Raw genomic sequence first — 16,879 nt, 5'->3', positions numbered from 1 at the left:
ATGCATTATCATCTTGAAAAATGATTTCATCATCCCCAAACATCCTTTCAATTGATGGGATAAGAAAAGTGTCCAAAATATCAATGTAAACTTTGCATTTATTGATGATGTAATGACAGCCATCTCCCCAGTGCCTTTACCTGACATTCAGCCCCATATCATCAATGACTGTGGAAATTTACATGTTCTCTTCAGGCAGTCATCTTTATAAATCTCATTGGAACGGCACCAAACAAAAGTTCCAGCATCATCACCTTGCCCAATGCAGATTTGAGATTCATCACTGAATATGACTTTCATCCAGTCATCCAAAGTCCACGATTGCTTTTCCTTAGCCCATTGTAACCTTGTTTTTTTCTGTTTAGGTGTTAATGATGGCTTCGTTTAGCTTTTCTGTATGTAAATCCCATTTCCTTTAGGCAGTTTCTTACAGTTCGGTCACAGACGTTGACTCCAGTTTCCTCCCATTCGTTCCTCATTTGTTTTGTTGTGCATTTTCGATTTTTGAGACATATTGCTTTAAGTTTTCTGTCTTGACGCTTTGATGTCTTCCTTGGTCTACCAGTATGTTTACCTTTAACAACCTTCCCATGTTGTTTGTATTTGGTCCAGAGTTTAGACACAGCTGACTGTGAACAACCAACATCTTTTGCAACATTGTGTGATGATTTACCCTCTTTTAAGAGTTTGATAATCCTCTCCTTTGTTTCAATTGACATCTCTCGTGTTGGAGCCATGATTCATGTCAGTCCACTTGGTGCAACAGTTCTCCAAGGTGTGATCACTCCTTTTTAGATGCAGACTAACGAGCAGATCTGATTTGATGCAGGTGTTAGTTTTGGGGATGAAAATTTACAGGGTGATTCCATAATTTATTCCTCAGAATTGAGTGAGTCCATATTTTTTTTCCCTCTACTTGGTCTAAAAAAGTAACCGTTACTGACTGCCATGATTTTTTTTTCTTGATTTCTTATAGTGTTTCTTAAAGCCAGAAAGTTGCCATTTGAAATTACTTTAGTTTTCTGTCATGTCTGTGATCTGCTTTTTTTCTACAAAATTAAACAACTGAATGAACATCCTCCGAGGCCGGTGATTCCATAATTATTGCCAGGGGTTATATATATATATATATATATATATATATATATATAACCCCTGGCAATAATTATGGAATCACCGGCCTCGGAGGATGTTCATATATATATATATATATTTATATATATATATCTATATATATATATATATATATATATATTTATATTTATATATATATAAATATATATATTTATATATATATATATATATAATGTGTGTGTGTGTGTGTGTGTGTGTGTGTGTGTGTGTGTGTATGGGTGTTATCTGCCTTGCAAAACAACTTTGTCCTACTTTTTGAAACCAGATTTTCATTATCAACACCCACCTGTAGCTGCTCTTTTAATGTGAGAATTTTCAAGAAATGTTCAGAGTAGTCCAGGTGGTGTGAGTCTCTGTAGTATGTGCCTGTCACAAATTGGCCTGCTTTAGAGAACAGATGAAAATTTTATGACCCTTGTCAAATTTAGGTCAGCCAAATTCATTTTCATCAGACCAGTAACTTTTGATCTCTTCTGACCATGCAGTTTGTTCTCAAACCAGCCTGTACTCTTTGAAAAATCAAATTCTTCTGTATTTTGTGCCCCATCATTGAAAATCAGTTGTTCATGTATGTGTTCAGATACGTGCTGGTGGTTTTGAGTACTCCCCTGGGACTCTACACATCTACTCAGATAGTCTGCTGACCCTTCCTGCCATCATTGGTATTGGAGGAGGTGGTGGCCTCCTCCTGTTGGTCATCATTGCTGTGCTAATTGCCTACAAGAGGAAGTCAAGGGATGCTGACCGTACCCTAAAACGTTTGCAGCTGCAGATGGACAACCTAGAATCCAGAGTGGCTCTTGAGTGTAAAGAAGGTAAGCAAAACAACCCCTTTTAGACAATCATAATTTAACAAGTCTTTGTAGAATTAATTTTAAAGTGTGCCCTGTGCAAGTTTGTCATTTAGGAAAATGGAAGTGTCATATCAGGACTCTGTATCATCAGATACTCAATATCAAATAACATGGACTGGGATCTAGGGGCGAAAAAATCCTTCTTCAGAACAACCTATATATTATGTTCTTGTGGGTCTCAGTTCTGCCTCTGTTCAATTTACTCAAGGGAGAGAGAGAGAGAGAGAGAGAGAGAGAGAGCGAGAGCACATGAACAGCAGAGAGAGAGAGAGAGAGCGAGAGCACATGAACAGCAGAGAGAGAGAGAGAGAGAGAGCGAGAGCACATGAACAGCAGAGAGAGAGAGAGAGCGACAGCACATGAACAGCAGAGAGAGAGAGAGAGAGCACATGAACAGCAGAGAGAGAGAGAGAGAGAGCACATGAACAGCAGAGAGAGAGAGAGAGAGAGCACATGAACAGCAGAGAGAGAGAGAGCACATGAACAGCAGAGAGAGAGAGAGAGAGAGAGAGAGAGAGCACATGAACAGCAGAGAGAGAGAGAGAGAGAGAGAGAGAGAGCGAGAGCACATGAACAGCAGAGAGAGAGAGAGCACATGAACAGCAGAGAGAGAGAGAGAGAGAGAGCGAGAGCACATGAACAGCAGAGAGAGAGAGAGAGAGAGAGAGAGAGAGAGCACATGAACAGCAGAGAGAGAGAGAGAGAGAGAGAGAGAGAGAGCACATGAACAGCAGAGAGAGAGAGAGAGAGTGAGAGCACATGAACAGCAGAGAGAGAGAGAGAGAGAGAGAGCACATGAACAGCAGAGAGAGAGAGAGAGAGCGACAGCACATGAACAGCAGAGAGAGAGAGAGAGAGAGAGAGAGAGAGAGAGAGAGCACATGAACAGCAGAGAAAGAGAGAGTGAGAGCACATGAACAGCAGAGAGAGAGAGAGAGAGAGAGAGCACATGAACAGCAGAGAGAGAGAGAGAGAGAGAGAGAGAGAGAGAGAGAGAGAGCACATGAACAGCAGAGAAAGAGAGAGAGAGAGAGCGAGAGCACATGAACAGCAGAGTGTGCAGTGTCCTTGCATAAACTCAAAAGAATGAGAGGAAAATATTATTGTGAAGAGTAGATGGGGTTTTGGATGACACTGCAAGTCTTTGACAACATGGAACAAGCTGCATCAATTATACACGGACAATCTCATGTTTCTCTCTCTCTGTCTCTCTTTCACCCTCCCTCCCTTCTTCCTGCAGTCCTTATAAACACTCTAACACTTTATCAAGTGTTATAGAGTAAATTATCTCACATGAAGCAGATGTTAATTTTATTGAATGCAACTTGCAACAGCACTCTTTCCCTTTCCCACCTTTGTAAAATTGCCTGTATAAATTTTGCACTGTGTGATTTTCAGACTGATTGTGAGAGACCATGTGAATTTTCTTCATCTTAAAGTACTGTGCAAACCTTTAGCGAAGTGACATTTATAACTTGCATTTCATGTATTGTTCAGTAGTCTTGTAGTTTGTCCTGTTGCTGTTGTCTGCTATACATATGAATGGATAAAATCAATACCATGCGACAAAGCATACAGTATTTGATAAATATTGGAATTCCAACTTAATTTTTATTTATTTATGTTGCTGTGCACTGAAAGCTTTTGTGGTATAGATCAATGGATAAATATAAGAAGATGGTAGAGATTTTTTATTTTTTTTAGAATTTGATAATTGTTTTTCTTCTCTGTTAAAATTCCCAACATCTTGACAATTAGCTGAATGGCAAACTGTCATTCCATTCTGTATGTCAATGGACCCACAGCAAACCTTTAAGAGCAGTTTTGATTATTAGACATCAAAATAAAATAAAAACACATTATTTAAAAGAATAATAATTGAAAAAACAGACTATTTGTTCTCTATGAAGAATTACTTATACCAAGAGTGTGTGAAGTGACATCAATTTTATTTTAATAGTGATATGAATGAACAAATATAATGGCAGCTGTAAAAATGTTTAAATTCATTATTTCTTTTGTACAATTTAGAAAATAATTACCACTAACATAATGCATATGCAAATTGTATATCTGGGGTTCAAACATGTAAAATGGCTCGTGCAGTCCTTCAAAAGATCAATGTGTTTTCCAAAAAAAAAAAAAAATGTGACAGGCAATTGTTGATGGTGGTGGGTTAACAATTCATGGCTGAGATAACATTCCCAAAAAATGTTGTTTCAGATGTTATTTTTGACATTTAAGCATTTAATAAACATAATTACTCTTTAAAAATATTCCACTAACATAAACCATGCAAATTCATAGGAAGTAAAGCTATGTGTTATTTCCACCATAAAATTCCCCTCCCTGCCTGCTGTACACCCAGCTGGCCTGGGGAGACGAGACAGTATGTGTGGGTGGAGGAACAGATGAAGAGGGTTGTCCAGTGTTTATTGTTAAGTTTTGTGAGTCTTTAGGGAAGAGACGTTTGGTTCAGCCATCCATGGGAGGCAAATATCACTCTGTACACTGTCATCTAAACTGGGAAATTAACAGTCATGGATAACTTGTTCCACCTTATAACCAACTGCTGACTTTCAAATGGCTTTTTTAGGATGCATGAGTTAATGTTATCACAAATCTTACAATACATTTTTTATTTGTTGTATTTATACACCGTTTCTGCCAGACAGGGCGATTGAAATCTCTATTGATTTTGATTTACAGATTTACAGCAACTAAATTCTTATGAACTAGGTATTGTGTTGCAGGAAGACAGGATAGAAAGACTTGCCTTTTATACATAATCAGATTATTGAATGTGTTTGCTGTGTGCCAAAATGTATGTACAGTAGTGTTCAGAATAATAGTAGTGCTATGTGACTATAAAGATTAATCCAATGCCTCGCAGATGTGAAGAAATCATGAAAAATTGTGGTTATACAACTAAATACTAGTTTAGTGATTCACAGGATTGCTAAAAAAGCAGTTTGAACATAATAGTTTTGAGTTTGTAGCATCAACAGCAGATGCTACTATTATTGTGAACACCCCCTTTTCTACTTTTTTTACTAATAGCCCAATTTCATAGCCTTAAGAGTGTGCATATCATGAATGCTTGGTCTTGTTGGATTTGTGAGAATCTACTGAATCTACTGGTACCTTGTTTCCCATGTAACAATAAGAAATATACTCAAAACCTGGATTAATCTTTCACATAGCATGACTATTAGTCTGAACACTCCTGTATCTATTTGTTATTTTCAAACTGATTATGTAAACTAGTAAAATATTTAATATATGTTTTTTTTATATATATATATCTGTGAATTGTAGAGGAGTGAGTGAGTGAGTAAGTGAGTCCACGCAGTGCATCTGGAAAGTGTTCACAGCCTCTCACTTTTTCCACATTTTTTTATCTTACATCCTTAGTCCAAAATGGATGAAATTCATTCTTTTCCACAAACGTCTGCACACAATACCCCATTGTGACAATGTGAAAAAGGTTTGAGATTTTTGCAAATGTATTAAAAATAAAAGACTAAGAAATTACATGTACAACCCCAATTCCAATGAAGTTGGGACATTGTGTAAAATGTAAATAAAAACAGAATGCAGTGATTTGCAAATCCTCTTCAACCTATATTCAGTTGAATACACCGCAAAGACAAGATATTTCATGTTCAAACTGATAAACTTTATTGTTTTTGTGCAAATATTTGTTCATTTTGAAATGGATGCCTGCAACACGTTTTAAAAAAGCTGGGACAGTGGTATTTTTACCACTGTGTTACATCACCTTTCCTTCTAACAACATTCAATAAGCATTTGGGAAGTGAGGACACAAATGTCGGTTTTTAATGCAGTTCCGCCTGAGGGATCGAAGGTCACGGGCATTCAATGTTGGTTTTTGGCCTTGCCACTTATGTGTAAATTTTCTCCAGATTCTCTGAATCTTCTGATTATATTGTGGACTATAGATGATGGATTCCCTAAATTCCTTCCAGTTGAATATTGAGAAACATTGTTCTTAAACTGTTGGACTATTTTTTCATCCAGATGTTCACTAAGTGGTGATCTTCGCCCCATCTTTGCTTGTGAACAGCTGAGACTTTTGGGGATGCTCCTTTAATACCCAATCATGACACTCACAATTAGTGTCCTCAGTTCCCAAATGCTTATTGAGTGTTGTTAGAAGGAAAGGTGATGTAACACAGTGGTAAAAATACCACTGTCCCAGCTTTTTTAAAACATGTTGCAGGCATCCATTTCAAAATGAGCAAATATTTGCACAAAAACAATAAAGTTTAGCAGTTTGAACATTAAATATCTTGTTTTTGTGGTGTATTCAATTGAATATAGTTTGAAGAGGATTTGCAAATCATTGTATTCTGTTTTTATTTACCTTTTACACAACGTCCAAACTTCATCGGAACTGGGGTTGTACATAAGTATTCGCAGCATTGTGAAGCTCAAAACTGAGCTCAGATGCATCCTGTTTCCACTGATCATCCTTGAGATGTTTCTGTTGTGAATTGGAGTCCAGTTGGGGTAAATTCAGATTATTGGGCATGATTTGGAAAGGCACACACCTGTCTAAGGTCCAAGAGTTGACAGTGCATGTCAGAGCATAAACCTAACAAAAAGGAATTATCTGTAAACCTCCGAGACAGAATTGTCTTAAGGCACAAATCTGGAGAAGGATACAGAAACATTCCTGCTGCTTTGAAGGTCCCAATGAGCTCAGTGGCCTCCATCATCCATAAATGGAAGAAGTTTAGATCCACCAGGACTCTTCCTAGAGCTGAGTGATTGGGGGAGAAGGACCTTAGTCAGGGAGGTGACCAAGAACCTGATGGTCACTCTATCAGAGCTCCAGCATTCCACTGTGGAGAGAGGTGAACCTCCCAGAAGGACAACAATCCTCCAATCAGGCCTGTATGGTAGAGTGGCCAGACAGAAGCCACTGCTTAGTAAAAGGCACATGGCAGCCTGCCTGGATTTTGTGAAAAGGCACTTGAAGCACTCTCAGACCACAAGAAACATAATTCTCTGGCTTGATGAGACAAAGATTGAGCACTTTGGCATGAATGCCAGATGTCGTGTTTGAAGGAAAAGAAGCACCATCCCTACAGTGAAGCATAGTGGTGGCAGCATCATGCTGTAGGGATGTTTTTCAGTGGCAGGAACGGGGAGACTAGTCAGGATGGAGAGAAAGATGAATGCAACAATGTACATAGACATCTTGGATGAAAACCTGCTCCAGAGTGCTCTTGACCTCAGACTGGGGCGACAGTTCATCTTTCAGCAGGACAATGATCCCAAGCACACAGCCAAGATATCAAAGGAGTTACTTCAGGACAAGTCTGTGAATGTCCTTGAATCACCCAGCCAGAGGCCAGACCTTAATCCAACTGAACATCTTTGGAGAGATCTGAAAATGGCTGTACACCGACACTCCCCATCCAACATGATGGAGCTTGAGGTGCTGCAAAGAGGAATGGGCAACCTGCCCAAAGCTTTTGGCATCATATTCAAGATGACATCAGGCTGTAATTGCTGCCAAAGGTGAATCAACAAAGTATTGAGCAATGGGTGTGTAGACTTATGGACATGTGATTTCTTAGGTTTTTTTTTTAATAAATTTGCCTAAATATAAAAAAACTTTTTAAATGTTGTCATTATTGAGTGTTATGTGTAGAATTTTGAGGGAAAATAATTGACTTCCTTTTGTAGTAAGGCTGTAACATAAAATGTGGAAAAAGTGATGCACTGGGTACCCACGATGGTCCCTGGATAAAGTGTGGAAGTCCCAAAGAACAAAGAGACGAGACAGACAGGGGACAGAGCCAAGAAGAAGAGGAGTGTCTCTCCCTTATTTAGCAGGAGTAGGGGAAAAACTTACAGAGGATCTTCAGACAGTACAAAATCCCAGTTTACTTTAAACCTGTTAACACCTTGAGACAGAAATTAGTTTACCCTAATGACAGGATCCCTAGTTACAAACAGAGCAATGTGGTGTATTCTATCAGATGGCAGGAAAACTGTAATGAACACTACATAGGTGATATTAAGCAGCAGTTGCACAAAAGGCTATACCAGCACCACAGAGAGGGCACCAGTGGACCTCAGTCTGCAGTTCATCTCCACCTTAAAAACACTAATCACATGTTTGAGGACAAGGAAGTTAAAATCTTATCCAGAGAAAAGAAATGGTTTGAGAGGGGAGTGAAAGAAGCATTGTATGTGAAACAGTTGAAACCTAGCCTTAACTGGGGAGGGGGTCTGAGACACGCTTTGTTCATGGTAATGAGAGTTGTCAGGAGAGTCATCAGTCCCATTGTTAGGAGGGACAGCTACCCCATCATTAGGAGGGTGCAAACTAGAGCACAATAGGTGCTCATTAGAGCAATTGTTAGTCACTAGCCAATAGCAGTCTGCCACTCGGTAGGAGGGGTCTGGTTAGGTTTAAAACTCCAGCTTTTGTTGGCTTCTGTTATTCTTCTCTGCAAGAGTCAAGACAGAAGTCAGACTACCCGAGCAAGAATTTTATCTGAGGAAGCTTCTGCAATTAGAAGCGAAACGTCCTCACGTCAAGCAACCCAGTCCAGTCGAAGAGTCAAGCTTCTTTACCATGCACTGTGAATGCATTCCAGATGAACTATATATTTCTGTAAATAATTAGTTGCAAACTAATGAACATTCAGCTCTGAAAGTTTGGATGCTGGTAGATAAAGGGGGAGCACCAATGAACCGCCTGTTCTGGGCCATAATGTCATCCTTTGTGGCCCCTTCATAACACAAAGTTGGATGAAAGAGGCAGAAACCGGAAGAAAAAGAGCAAAAAAAAAAAAAAAAAGAATCGGCCATCCGTGTAAACATCCACCTGCTGTTGGTAGGGACACAGGGTTGGACAGGTGTGAACGATCCAGCAGTGTTGTGCACATGAGCGTGTACTAACATAGTGCGAGGATGTACATGGGGCTCACACAGCAGCAGCAGCAGCGAGTACATGCTGGACATATTATTTATGCTGTGCAGAAATCAACGTAAATGTGTAAAGCACAAATTAATGTGAGTGCACAGAATATCATAAGAAAAATAAATGTACTGTTTAAATATAAGGCAATCATATTTCTGGCCATGATTCTGTTCTCACTGTAAAAACAAAAACAAAAAAAGACACACAAAAAAACCACACCTCCATTTTTTAATATGAAATCCCTGTTATAAAGAGCAGATAATACGACTTATCCTCTTCCTACGTTGATTACAGAACCTGCAGTGGGTCTGTAATCAACCGTTTCTGCAGCATGGATCTGCTTTGAACCTTGAACCAATGAAGAAGTGCTTCGATCCACTGCTTTGTTGGATCTTTGCTTCGCTCCTCTTCAGAAGCGGCAACTCCACTTCTTAACCCCTTTCAGAGCCCTTAAAATATGTCAATTGTGAGTCACTTTTGTGCGGATTAAAGTGACTAACTGGGACTCCTGTCTTGTTGTGAGAAAGAAACGAGAATTGTCCTCAGTTCCATTGCTCCAAACACCGCGCAGCTCTCTGCAGCTCGGAATTAAGAACTTCAAAGTGAGTCGCCATTTAAATCAAATCATTACCTCTTTCCAAATGTAATACAAACAATAACCTGCAATCGATCAAAATGCTTTTTTTTCCTCCCAAAATGAGACTCCTGCGCTGATGTGCAGCAGCCTGTATGGCTGCAGACCTACAGACTCCAGCAGCCGTCTAAGTTCAGTTCAGAACATTAATGTCTGAAAGGAAATGCTTTTGACAAAAACTTCAGATTTTGTTAATTTCTATTTATATCCAGAGAGCAATGATCCAGTGACCAATTTTATATTTATTTACTTTAAGACTCAATAAAATGTTGTTGACATAGAAAACCTGTAAAGCCTAGTTGTAGTACACAGAAAATTCACAAGAGGTGAATCAATCATAAGGGAATCAATAAGGAATCAAATTGATAAGCGGAATCGATAATGGTATCGATATCAATAAAATCTTATCAATACCCATCCCTAATGGTGAGTGTTGTTTTGTTGGATTTTTTGTTGTTGTTTGTTTTTAGTTATGTCTCTGTCTCAACTTTTCACAATCCACAGTGAGATGTGCAAATCCAGTTGACCAATTCAAAAATATAGATCAGTAATCTTTATTATTTTTACTATTTTATTTTTGGGAGGTAAACATGCTTCCACCCTTTTGTCTTTTTCTATTTTATTGTACTATAATATGACCAAGTGACAGCATGACTATACACATACCGTAGGCTGTTATGAAAATGAAACTGATTTGTTGTATGATCATTTTTTAACAATTCTTAGAAGATAAAGAGCATGAAAAGTATTCAGTAGACTACTTTTAAAATTTGAAAATCATCATCATCACCTTCATCCTCATCATTGTTTTCTGCTGTTTTTTCTGGGTCTGGGTCATGGTGGCCATTAACCAAGCAGTTATCCCACACTTCCTTATCCTCGGCCAAGTCCTCAACTTTTCCTGTGGGTTCCTGAGCATTCCCAAACCAGTTGAGAAATATTTGCCTTCCAGCATGTCCTGCGCCTTCCTAACATTTAATGTTATTTATGTTACATATGTTACATATGCAGGTTTAACTCTCTGGGGCTGATGCCGTCGTATACGATGGCTGAGACCAAGCTTTACTGAATTATAAATAACTTTTTAATGATATGATAAACTTACTTTTTTTTTTTTTGCTGAAAAGTTAATTTTCGAGCCACTGTCCATCATCTTTGTACTCATCATAGAAGCTGTGTGATGACGTGAGCATTGTTAGTGTCCAATCGGAATTGGTTCACTGTCACATGGTTTTCCAAAATCCAATCGTAGGGCAGATTCACCTCACGTGACACACCAAAGATTGTTTTTAGGAGTGATGTGTTACTAGTTGGCCTGTATGAATAGCCCCCTGGCTGCTCCAGTGCACCCTGTGCCATTACGCACGGCGAAAGTGAAAGTGAGCAGACGGAGCAGACGGAGAGCCTCTCATACAATCTCACATGCTCAAACAAAGTGTGTGAGTATCAGGATTGTTTTCCTAGTTTTCCTGTGAATGTTATTGGATAAGCCTGTGGCAAGCTCTCTCGCTCCGCCGTAAAGCACTGTTGAAAATATCAATGGAGCGAGGGGGGAGGGGCTGCTCCTCAAACTGAATGAGCCTCGAAGTGTGAATGTTGCTTTCAGAGCAGGGGAGAACAAACACACAGTCATCTTCATAGAAGTAGAAGTGTGTGATGTGACCTTTGTGTAATAACAGACAGAAATTGCTTTGACATGAAGACAAACAAAACGCATAGACCATTTTGTATATATTGTTCAAAATGTGCATTTGTGTTTATTGTTTGAACCTTTTTGTTGTACAGTCTTTCACACATAGCCCAAATTACCTTCTTAAAGTGTCAAAACAGTTGTTTATTATAGTTTGCTGTGTGTTTTGAATAAATGTGTGTGGAAAATTATTTTTCGCTTTATTTTTTTCTTGCTTATTTTTGATTGTAAACGTTTATTACACTTATAAAACACAACAAAAGCATATATATTATGAAAGCACAGGTTGTCCTGAAAAAAGAGACATAAAACTTGATTGTAGGATGCAGGGAGAGTTGTTAACAGCAATAATAAAACATTTATGCCAGGGGAGCGAACTGTCCAAAAAATGCCCTCGGACCCTGGGGGGTTAATAATTTGGTTTTATTTATTTTTTCCCCTTCACATTCTGACATGCCAAACAGTAAGAACAGGAACACTTCAGACTTTAAACTACAGTTCACTGTTTTATTTTCAGCAAGAATCAACATTAAATGTGCCAGAATGAAAAAAAAAAGATAAAAATTGATTAAGACACAAATGTTCTTTGCAAGTTCTTCACTTTCCACACTTGAATTTTGTTCATTCTTATAAGTATAATAATAATTTTTAGAAGTATTATAATAATACTTGAATGGTGAATATTGAAGAATGTGGCGCTTCCGGCAGGAGAGCACCATAGTCCACTTTCCAGCCGGAGTTTCTCCAAGGAACTCCGGCAGGAAAGTGGACTGTGGTGTATTAGCTGACCTAGCCAGATTGGCTAACACAGCACCACCGCCAACCGCAGTGATGTTAAAGTAGGATTCTTTAACATTCACTCGCACATGGGCAAAGGACTTTTCATCCGAGACCTACTCAACCTTAAACTGGACTTTCTGTGCCTAACAGAGACTTGGCAGTAACTGAAGGATTTTTCCAAGCTGAATGAAGCTACACCACCTGGGTTTGTTTACCTTTGTCTAGAGTCCCTTAATTGAAAGAGTAGCGTCATGACAAGTTTAAAAAAAAAAAAAAAAAACGGTCACGTGACTCATGGTGCCATCTTGGGGCCAAAATAGTTTGGTGTTTATCTATCTGCATTTAAATCCATCTATTTTATTTATTTATTCACTGAAAATGTCAGATTGCTGTGCATTTGGATGCACAAGTAGACACAACAAGGCGTTCAAGATGTACAGATTCCTTCACATCTGAACAGAAGAAAAATTTGGGAAAATAAAGTCAGCCGTCTGGGATGGAAGTGACTTCATCGTCAAAGTTTTGAGAGGTAATTTTATTATTCAGTCCCATGTACAGTAAAACTCACCTAAACCATCATCGTATAAACTGGATATTCGCAGTCACCAGACTAAAAAAGTCCCATTGTTTTTGTATTGATTTCCAAGTAATAAACACCATATATAATGGATTTGTATTAAGGATTTTTTGCTCACATCGGATAAAATGTCTTGTCCCATCGCTATGTACAGCATTTCCATTAAAAATCCCTTGCATGTGGGACCGGAGTTGTTTCCCTGATTAAAAGCCTGACCGTTAATTTTTTTTTCCAACCGTGCTCAAACTAGGACCCACAGCCTGACGTGCACCTGTTAAATCAGACACCGCAAAAGACTGTGATTTGACACTTTTCTGCTTTCACTGCTTCGTCTGCCATCATATTTTAATAGTTTTTGCAGTGCGCATGCTTTATTACAAATGGATCAGAAAAGTCTGCAACTTTACAACATGGAGTGGAAAAAGAGGAAACTGTACAACTTACCTTTCAATTGGAGGTGATGACTGTAGAAAGAAAAGCTTGTTGTGGGTCATATTAATCCACAATAAAGCATAATCCAGCAACGGAGAACTTAAACTGTCACTCACGTCATTGCATGAGACGGAGTTACAGAGCTGCAGAAGCATAAATCAGGCTTTAAATTAATTAAATATATCATCATAAATTGTAAATTTATGCTAATTTGACAGCTTAGCTTTTTTATATTTATTTTGATAATACCTGTGCCTAAATGTGCTGCTGTGTGTGGTTAAATGATTAAAAAAATGTTGAAAACATAAAAAGTTCATTCAGTAGTTCAGCACAGTTGGAGCCAAAATGATGCTATCATCACTGACGCTACTCTCTCAATTAAGGGACTCTACCTCTGTCAGCCCTGCCTCATTGGTCGGGGAGGAGGCCTCGCGATGATCTACCATGAGGCGTGGAAGGTCTCGTCTTTCCCCATTCCAAGATGCTCATCATTTGAATCACTGTGTTTACAAATAACTGGACCAACACCGATCACAGTAGCCGCTGTGTATTGTCCACCCAAAAAACAATAAGGACTTCATCAATGAATTTTCTTCCTTTCTCACCCACCTCTACACACACTCTCCAAAGGCCATTGTGCTCAGTGATTTCAATATCCATATGGACAATCTGAATCATTTACTTACTATGGATTTCACATCATGTCTGCACAGCTTCGGTTTTTAGCAGTATATACATTTTCCTAACCATTCTAAAGGTCACATCCTTAACCTGGTGTGCTACTCTGATGTCTCCCTTTTCAATTGCTCTTCTACTGATCTCCCTATTTCTGACAATATGCTTGTATCATTTAACTTAAATCTAACTATTTTCAAAACCAAGCCCTCACATACCATCTCATTCCATAACATCAAGAGCATTGATTTGGCAATCCTCACATCAGGCATTGGAACACTTTTCAGTATCAGCATTCCCTCTACAACTGATGAGTTGTTTTGTTTTTTTAACTACAGCGACAGTCTCCACACCTTGCTGGATTCACTTGCTCCCATAAAAACCCAGACTATTTCATTCACCCATTCTGCACCATGGTTTACACCTCAGCTCTGCCTCCTCAAAGCTAAAGGTTGACAGTTGGAAAGACTCTACAATAAAACTGGTCTAACTATTCACAAGGACATCAACACATTCTTCATTATAAGGACTCGATCAGTATAGCCAAGTCACAGTATTATGCAGGTCTCATTAGCGCTGATGATGGTAACCCTCAGACTTTGTTCTCTTTAATTCATAACTCCTTCTCCCCACCAGACTCTTTTCTACTCTACTGATCACTGTCACACACATGAACTTTGTCAATACAAAAATTGATAATATCCACCAGCAACTAACCTACTGCAGCTCACCCCTCCTATCCTCCCAGTCCCCACCCCTCAGCCACTTTCAAATTTCCACCTTCCTTCCTCTGCTGATATATCGGAACTTATCAGGAAATCTAAATCATCCACTTGTCAATTAGATCCCCCCCCCCCCCGACCCTCCTGATCAAAGCCTGTCTCCCCTCCCTGTTACCTCTGCTTACTGTCATCATCCACTCCTCCCTCACCTCTGTTTTTTTTCCATCACCTTTCACATCTACTGTACTAACTCCCATTCTCAAGAAACCTGGTTCAGATCCTAATAACTTCAGCAACCTTCGTCCTATTTCCAACTTGCCATTCATTTCAAAAATCCCAGAAAAAATGCTTGCATCTCAAGTCCACTGAAACTCTCCAATAATAAACTATATTTCAGTTCCAGTCTGGTTTCCATCCCCAGCACAGCACATAAATGAATGGCTGTAATTAAAATAATCAATGATCTTCTTAGTGTAGCAGACTCTGGACTGCTATCCATCCTTATCCTCCTCAACCTGAGTGCAGCTTTTGACACCATTTCCCATTCCATCCTCTTTGATAGACTGGCATCTATTGGTTTATCATGGTTTTTCATTATCTTTCTTCTCCCCCTCGGTAACATATTTCAGAAACATAACATTTAATTTCATTGTGATGCAGACAACACCCAGCTCTACCTTTTCACCCATTATATCAATTTGGAATTTCACTCAGTGTATAGTAACTCACAGAGCATTTGTGTGTGTGATGTGCATTCGTGCATTCATGCATTTTTTTTTTTTTTTTACTTTTTTATTGTAACTAAATATTATTTCATTTTAATTACCAGAAGTGGTGCAGTTGCAAACTAAAGAATCTGATTTTTTTCATTACATACAGTATATTAGATGCTGATCAGGTTATTCAAGGCTCCTTGCAGTGCTTGTTCATGCTTCCATCAGAGTTGTCCATGTTGCACTTGCCACCATCTTCATATGTTGTGTTTCATCGGTGAGATGGGTGGGAACATAGCAACAAGCATACAAGATAATTTGTTGCCTTGCATGCAACTTTGGAATCTTCTCATTCTGTTTATTGTAAAGGGTTTTGACAGAAACCTGTCAGCCAATGTAAAGAAACCCTAATTGCTTTTCTGTGGTCATGGCAACATTTTTCTGTCCATGTGACATACCACCCACTCCTGTTTAATCATGCAGCATTTGATGAATGGGTGAGCAACTCATGAGAGAAGGTTAAGTCAGATATTTACAGACCTTTCTTCTATTATCCTCTCCTATTTGCTTTTATTCTCCTTTCTCGTGACTATTGTCTTTACCTTTACCTGCCACTTTAGCTTTCATTCTCCTTTGTTTTGTCCTTTGCTTTTCCATTTTTCTTCTCATTCTTTAATTTCTCAGGTTTCTCCCTCCTCCTATTTTCTTTCTTTCTTTTCTGTTATCGTGCGTGTTTCTTCCCCACTTCGTGTCTCTTGTGTATCAAACAGTCAAATAACAGCTGGGGGGAAATTATGCATTAAAAACTCATCCATCGCTCTCTTAATAATTATCCACTCATGCAATTAATTGACTTTCCTTTCCAGAAACTTTGTTTCTCTGTCCAGCTTGTTTTCCTTTTTTATTATTATTTAGTGCTGACTAGCAAAGATTGAAGTTGCTTCTGTGTCAGACACCAAGGCACAAATTTAGGCCCCTTCGTTCATCAATCAAAAGCTCTTTGTTTGTGAAGTAATGTCTTTACTGGATCAATATGAGTTTGTTGTTATCTATGTCTGTCTTTTCAGACATTCAGCCCTCGTTGTTGTCTCTTTCATGATCAGGGCTGACCTTTATCTTGCACCCTCTCTAGGTCTTTTTTACAAGAATCATTTCAATTTATTTATACTGTACCAAATCACAACATAAGTTGCCACACATTCAAGGCTTAAACCTTAGATACCCCATGGCCAAGCATCTCGATGACAGTGGTAAGACGTTTTTTTTACTTAAAGGAAAAAGCTCAGGCAGACTAGACTGAATAGGATGTCCATCTGCCATACTAGCAGCATAGAAGAAACGGACATCAAAGAATTGTCAGAATATGCAGTGACAGAAATAGTACATCTAAGCAACCATATACGTACATTCCAGCATTAACAATGAAAGATGCTTACAGAGACAATCAGGAGGTGAAGATTTGAGTCCCAGTAAAGTGGACTGTAATTATCAAGTCAGTGAGTGTACTGATGCCAGATCAGTCACTGATATTCCCCAGGTCTCACCTCAACCCTGGTGTGTCCCCAAACCCCGCCCTCAAATATGCCCCAGGTCCTGCAAGCAACTTATTGAGTTCCAATAAACTTCCAGTATAGAGTGCATGTGTCTCAGTGCAGAAAAGTCACATTCAGATGCGATGCTTCATGAATTCATCCTACACCTATT

General features: G+C 38.8%; 1 protein-coding gene across 1 annotated transcript in view; it reads left to right on the top strand.

The window, feature by feature from the left end:
* Window positions 1-16,879, top strand: part of LOC117512209 (plexin-A1-like) — a 1,069,160-nt gene that overhangs the window by 956,518 nt on the left and 95,763 nt on the right. The window contains 1 exon segment of the mRNA XM_034172199.1: window positions 1,715-1,949. Within this exon segment, the coding sequence (XP_034028090.1) occupies window positions 1,715-1,949 (235 nt within the window).

Source organism: Thalassophryne amazonica, chromosome 6, assembly GCF_902500255.1.
Source record: "Thalassophryne amazonica chromosome 6, fThaAma1.1, whole genome shotgun sequence".
Classification (NCBI taxonomy): Eukaryota; Metazoa; Chordata; class Actinopteri; order Batrachoidiformes; family Batrachoididae; genus Thalassophryne; species Thalassophryne amazonica.
Note: the sequence above shows the minus strand (reverse complement) of the source record. Positions and strands in the feature narration are given on the sequence as shown.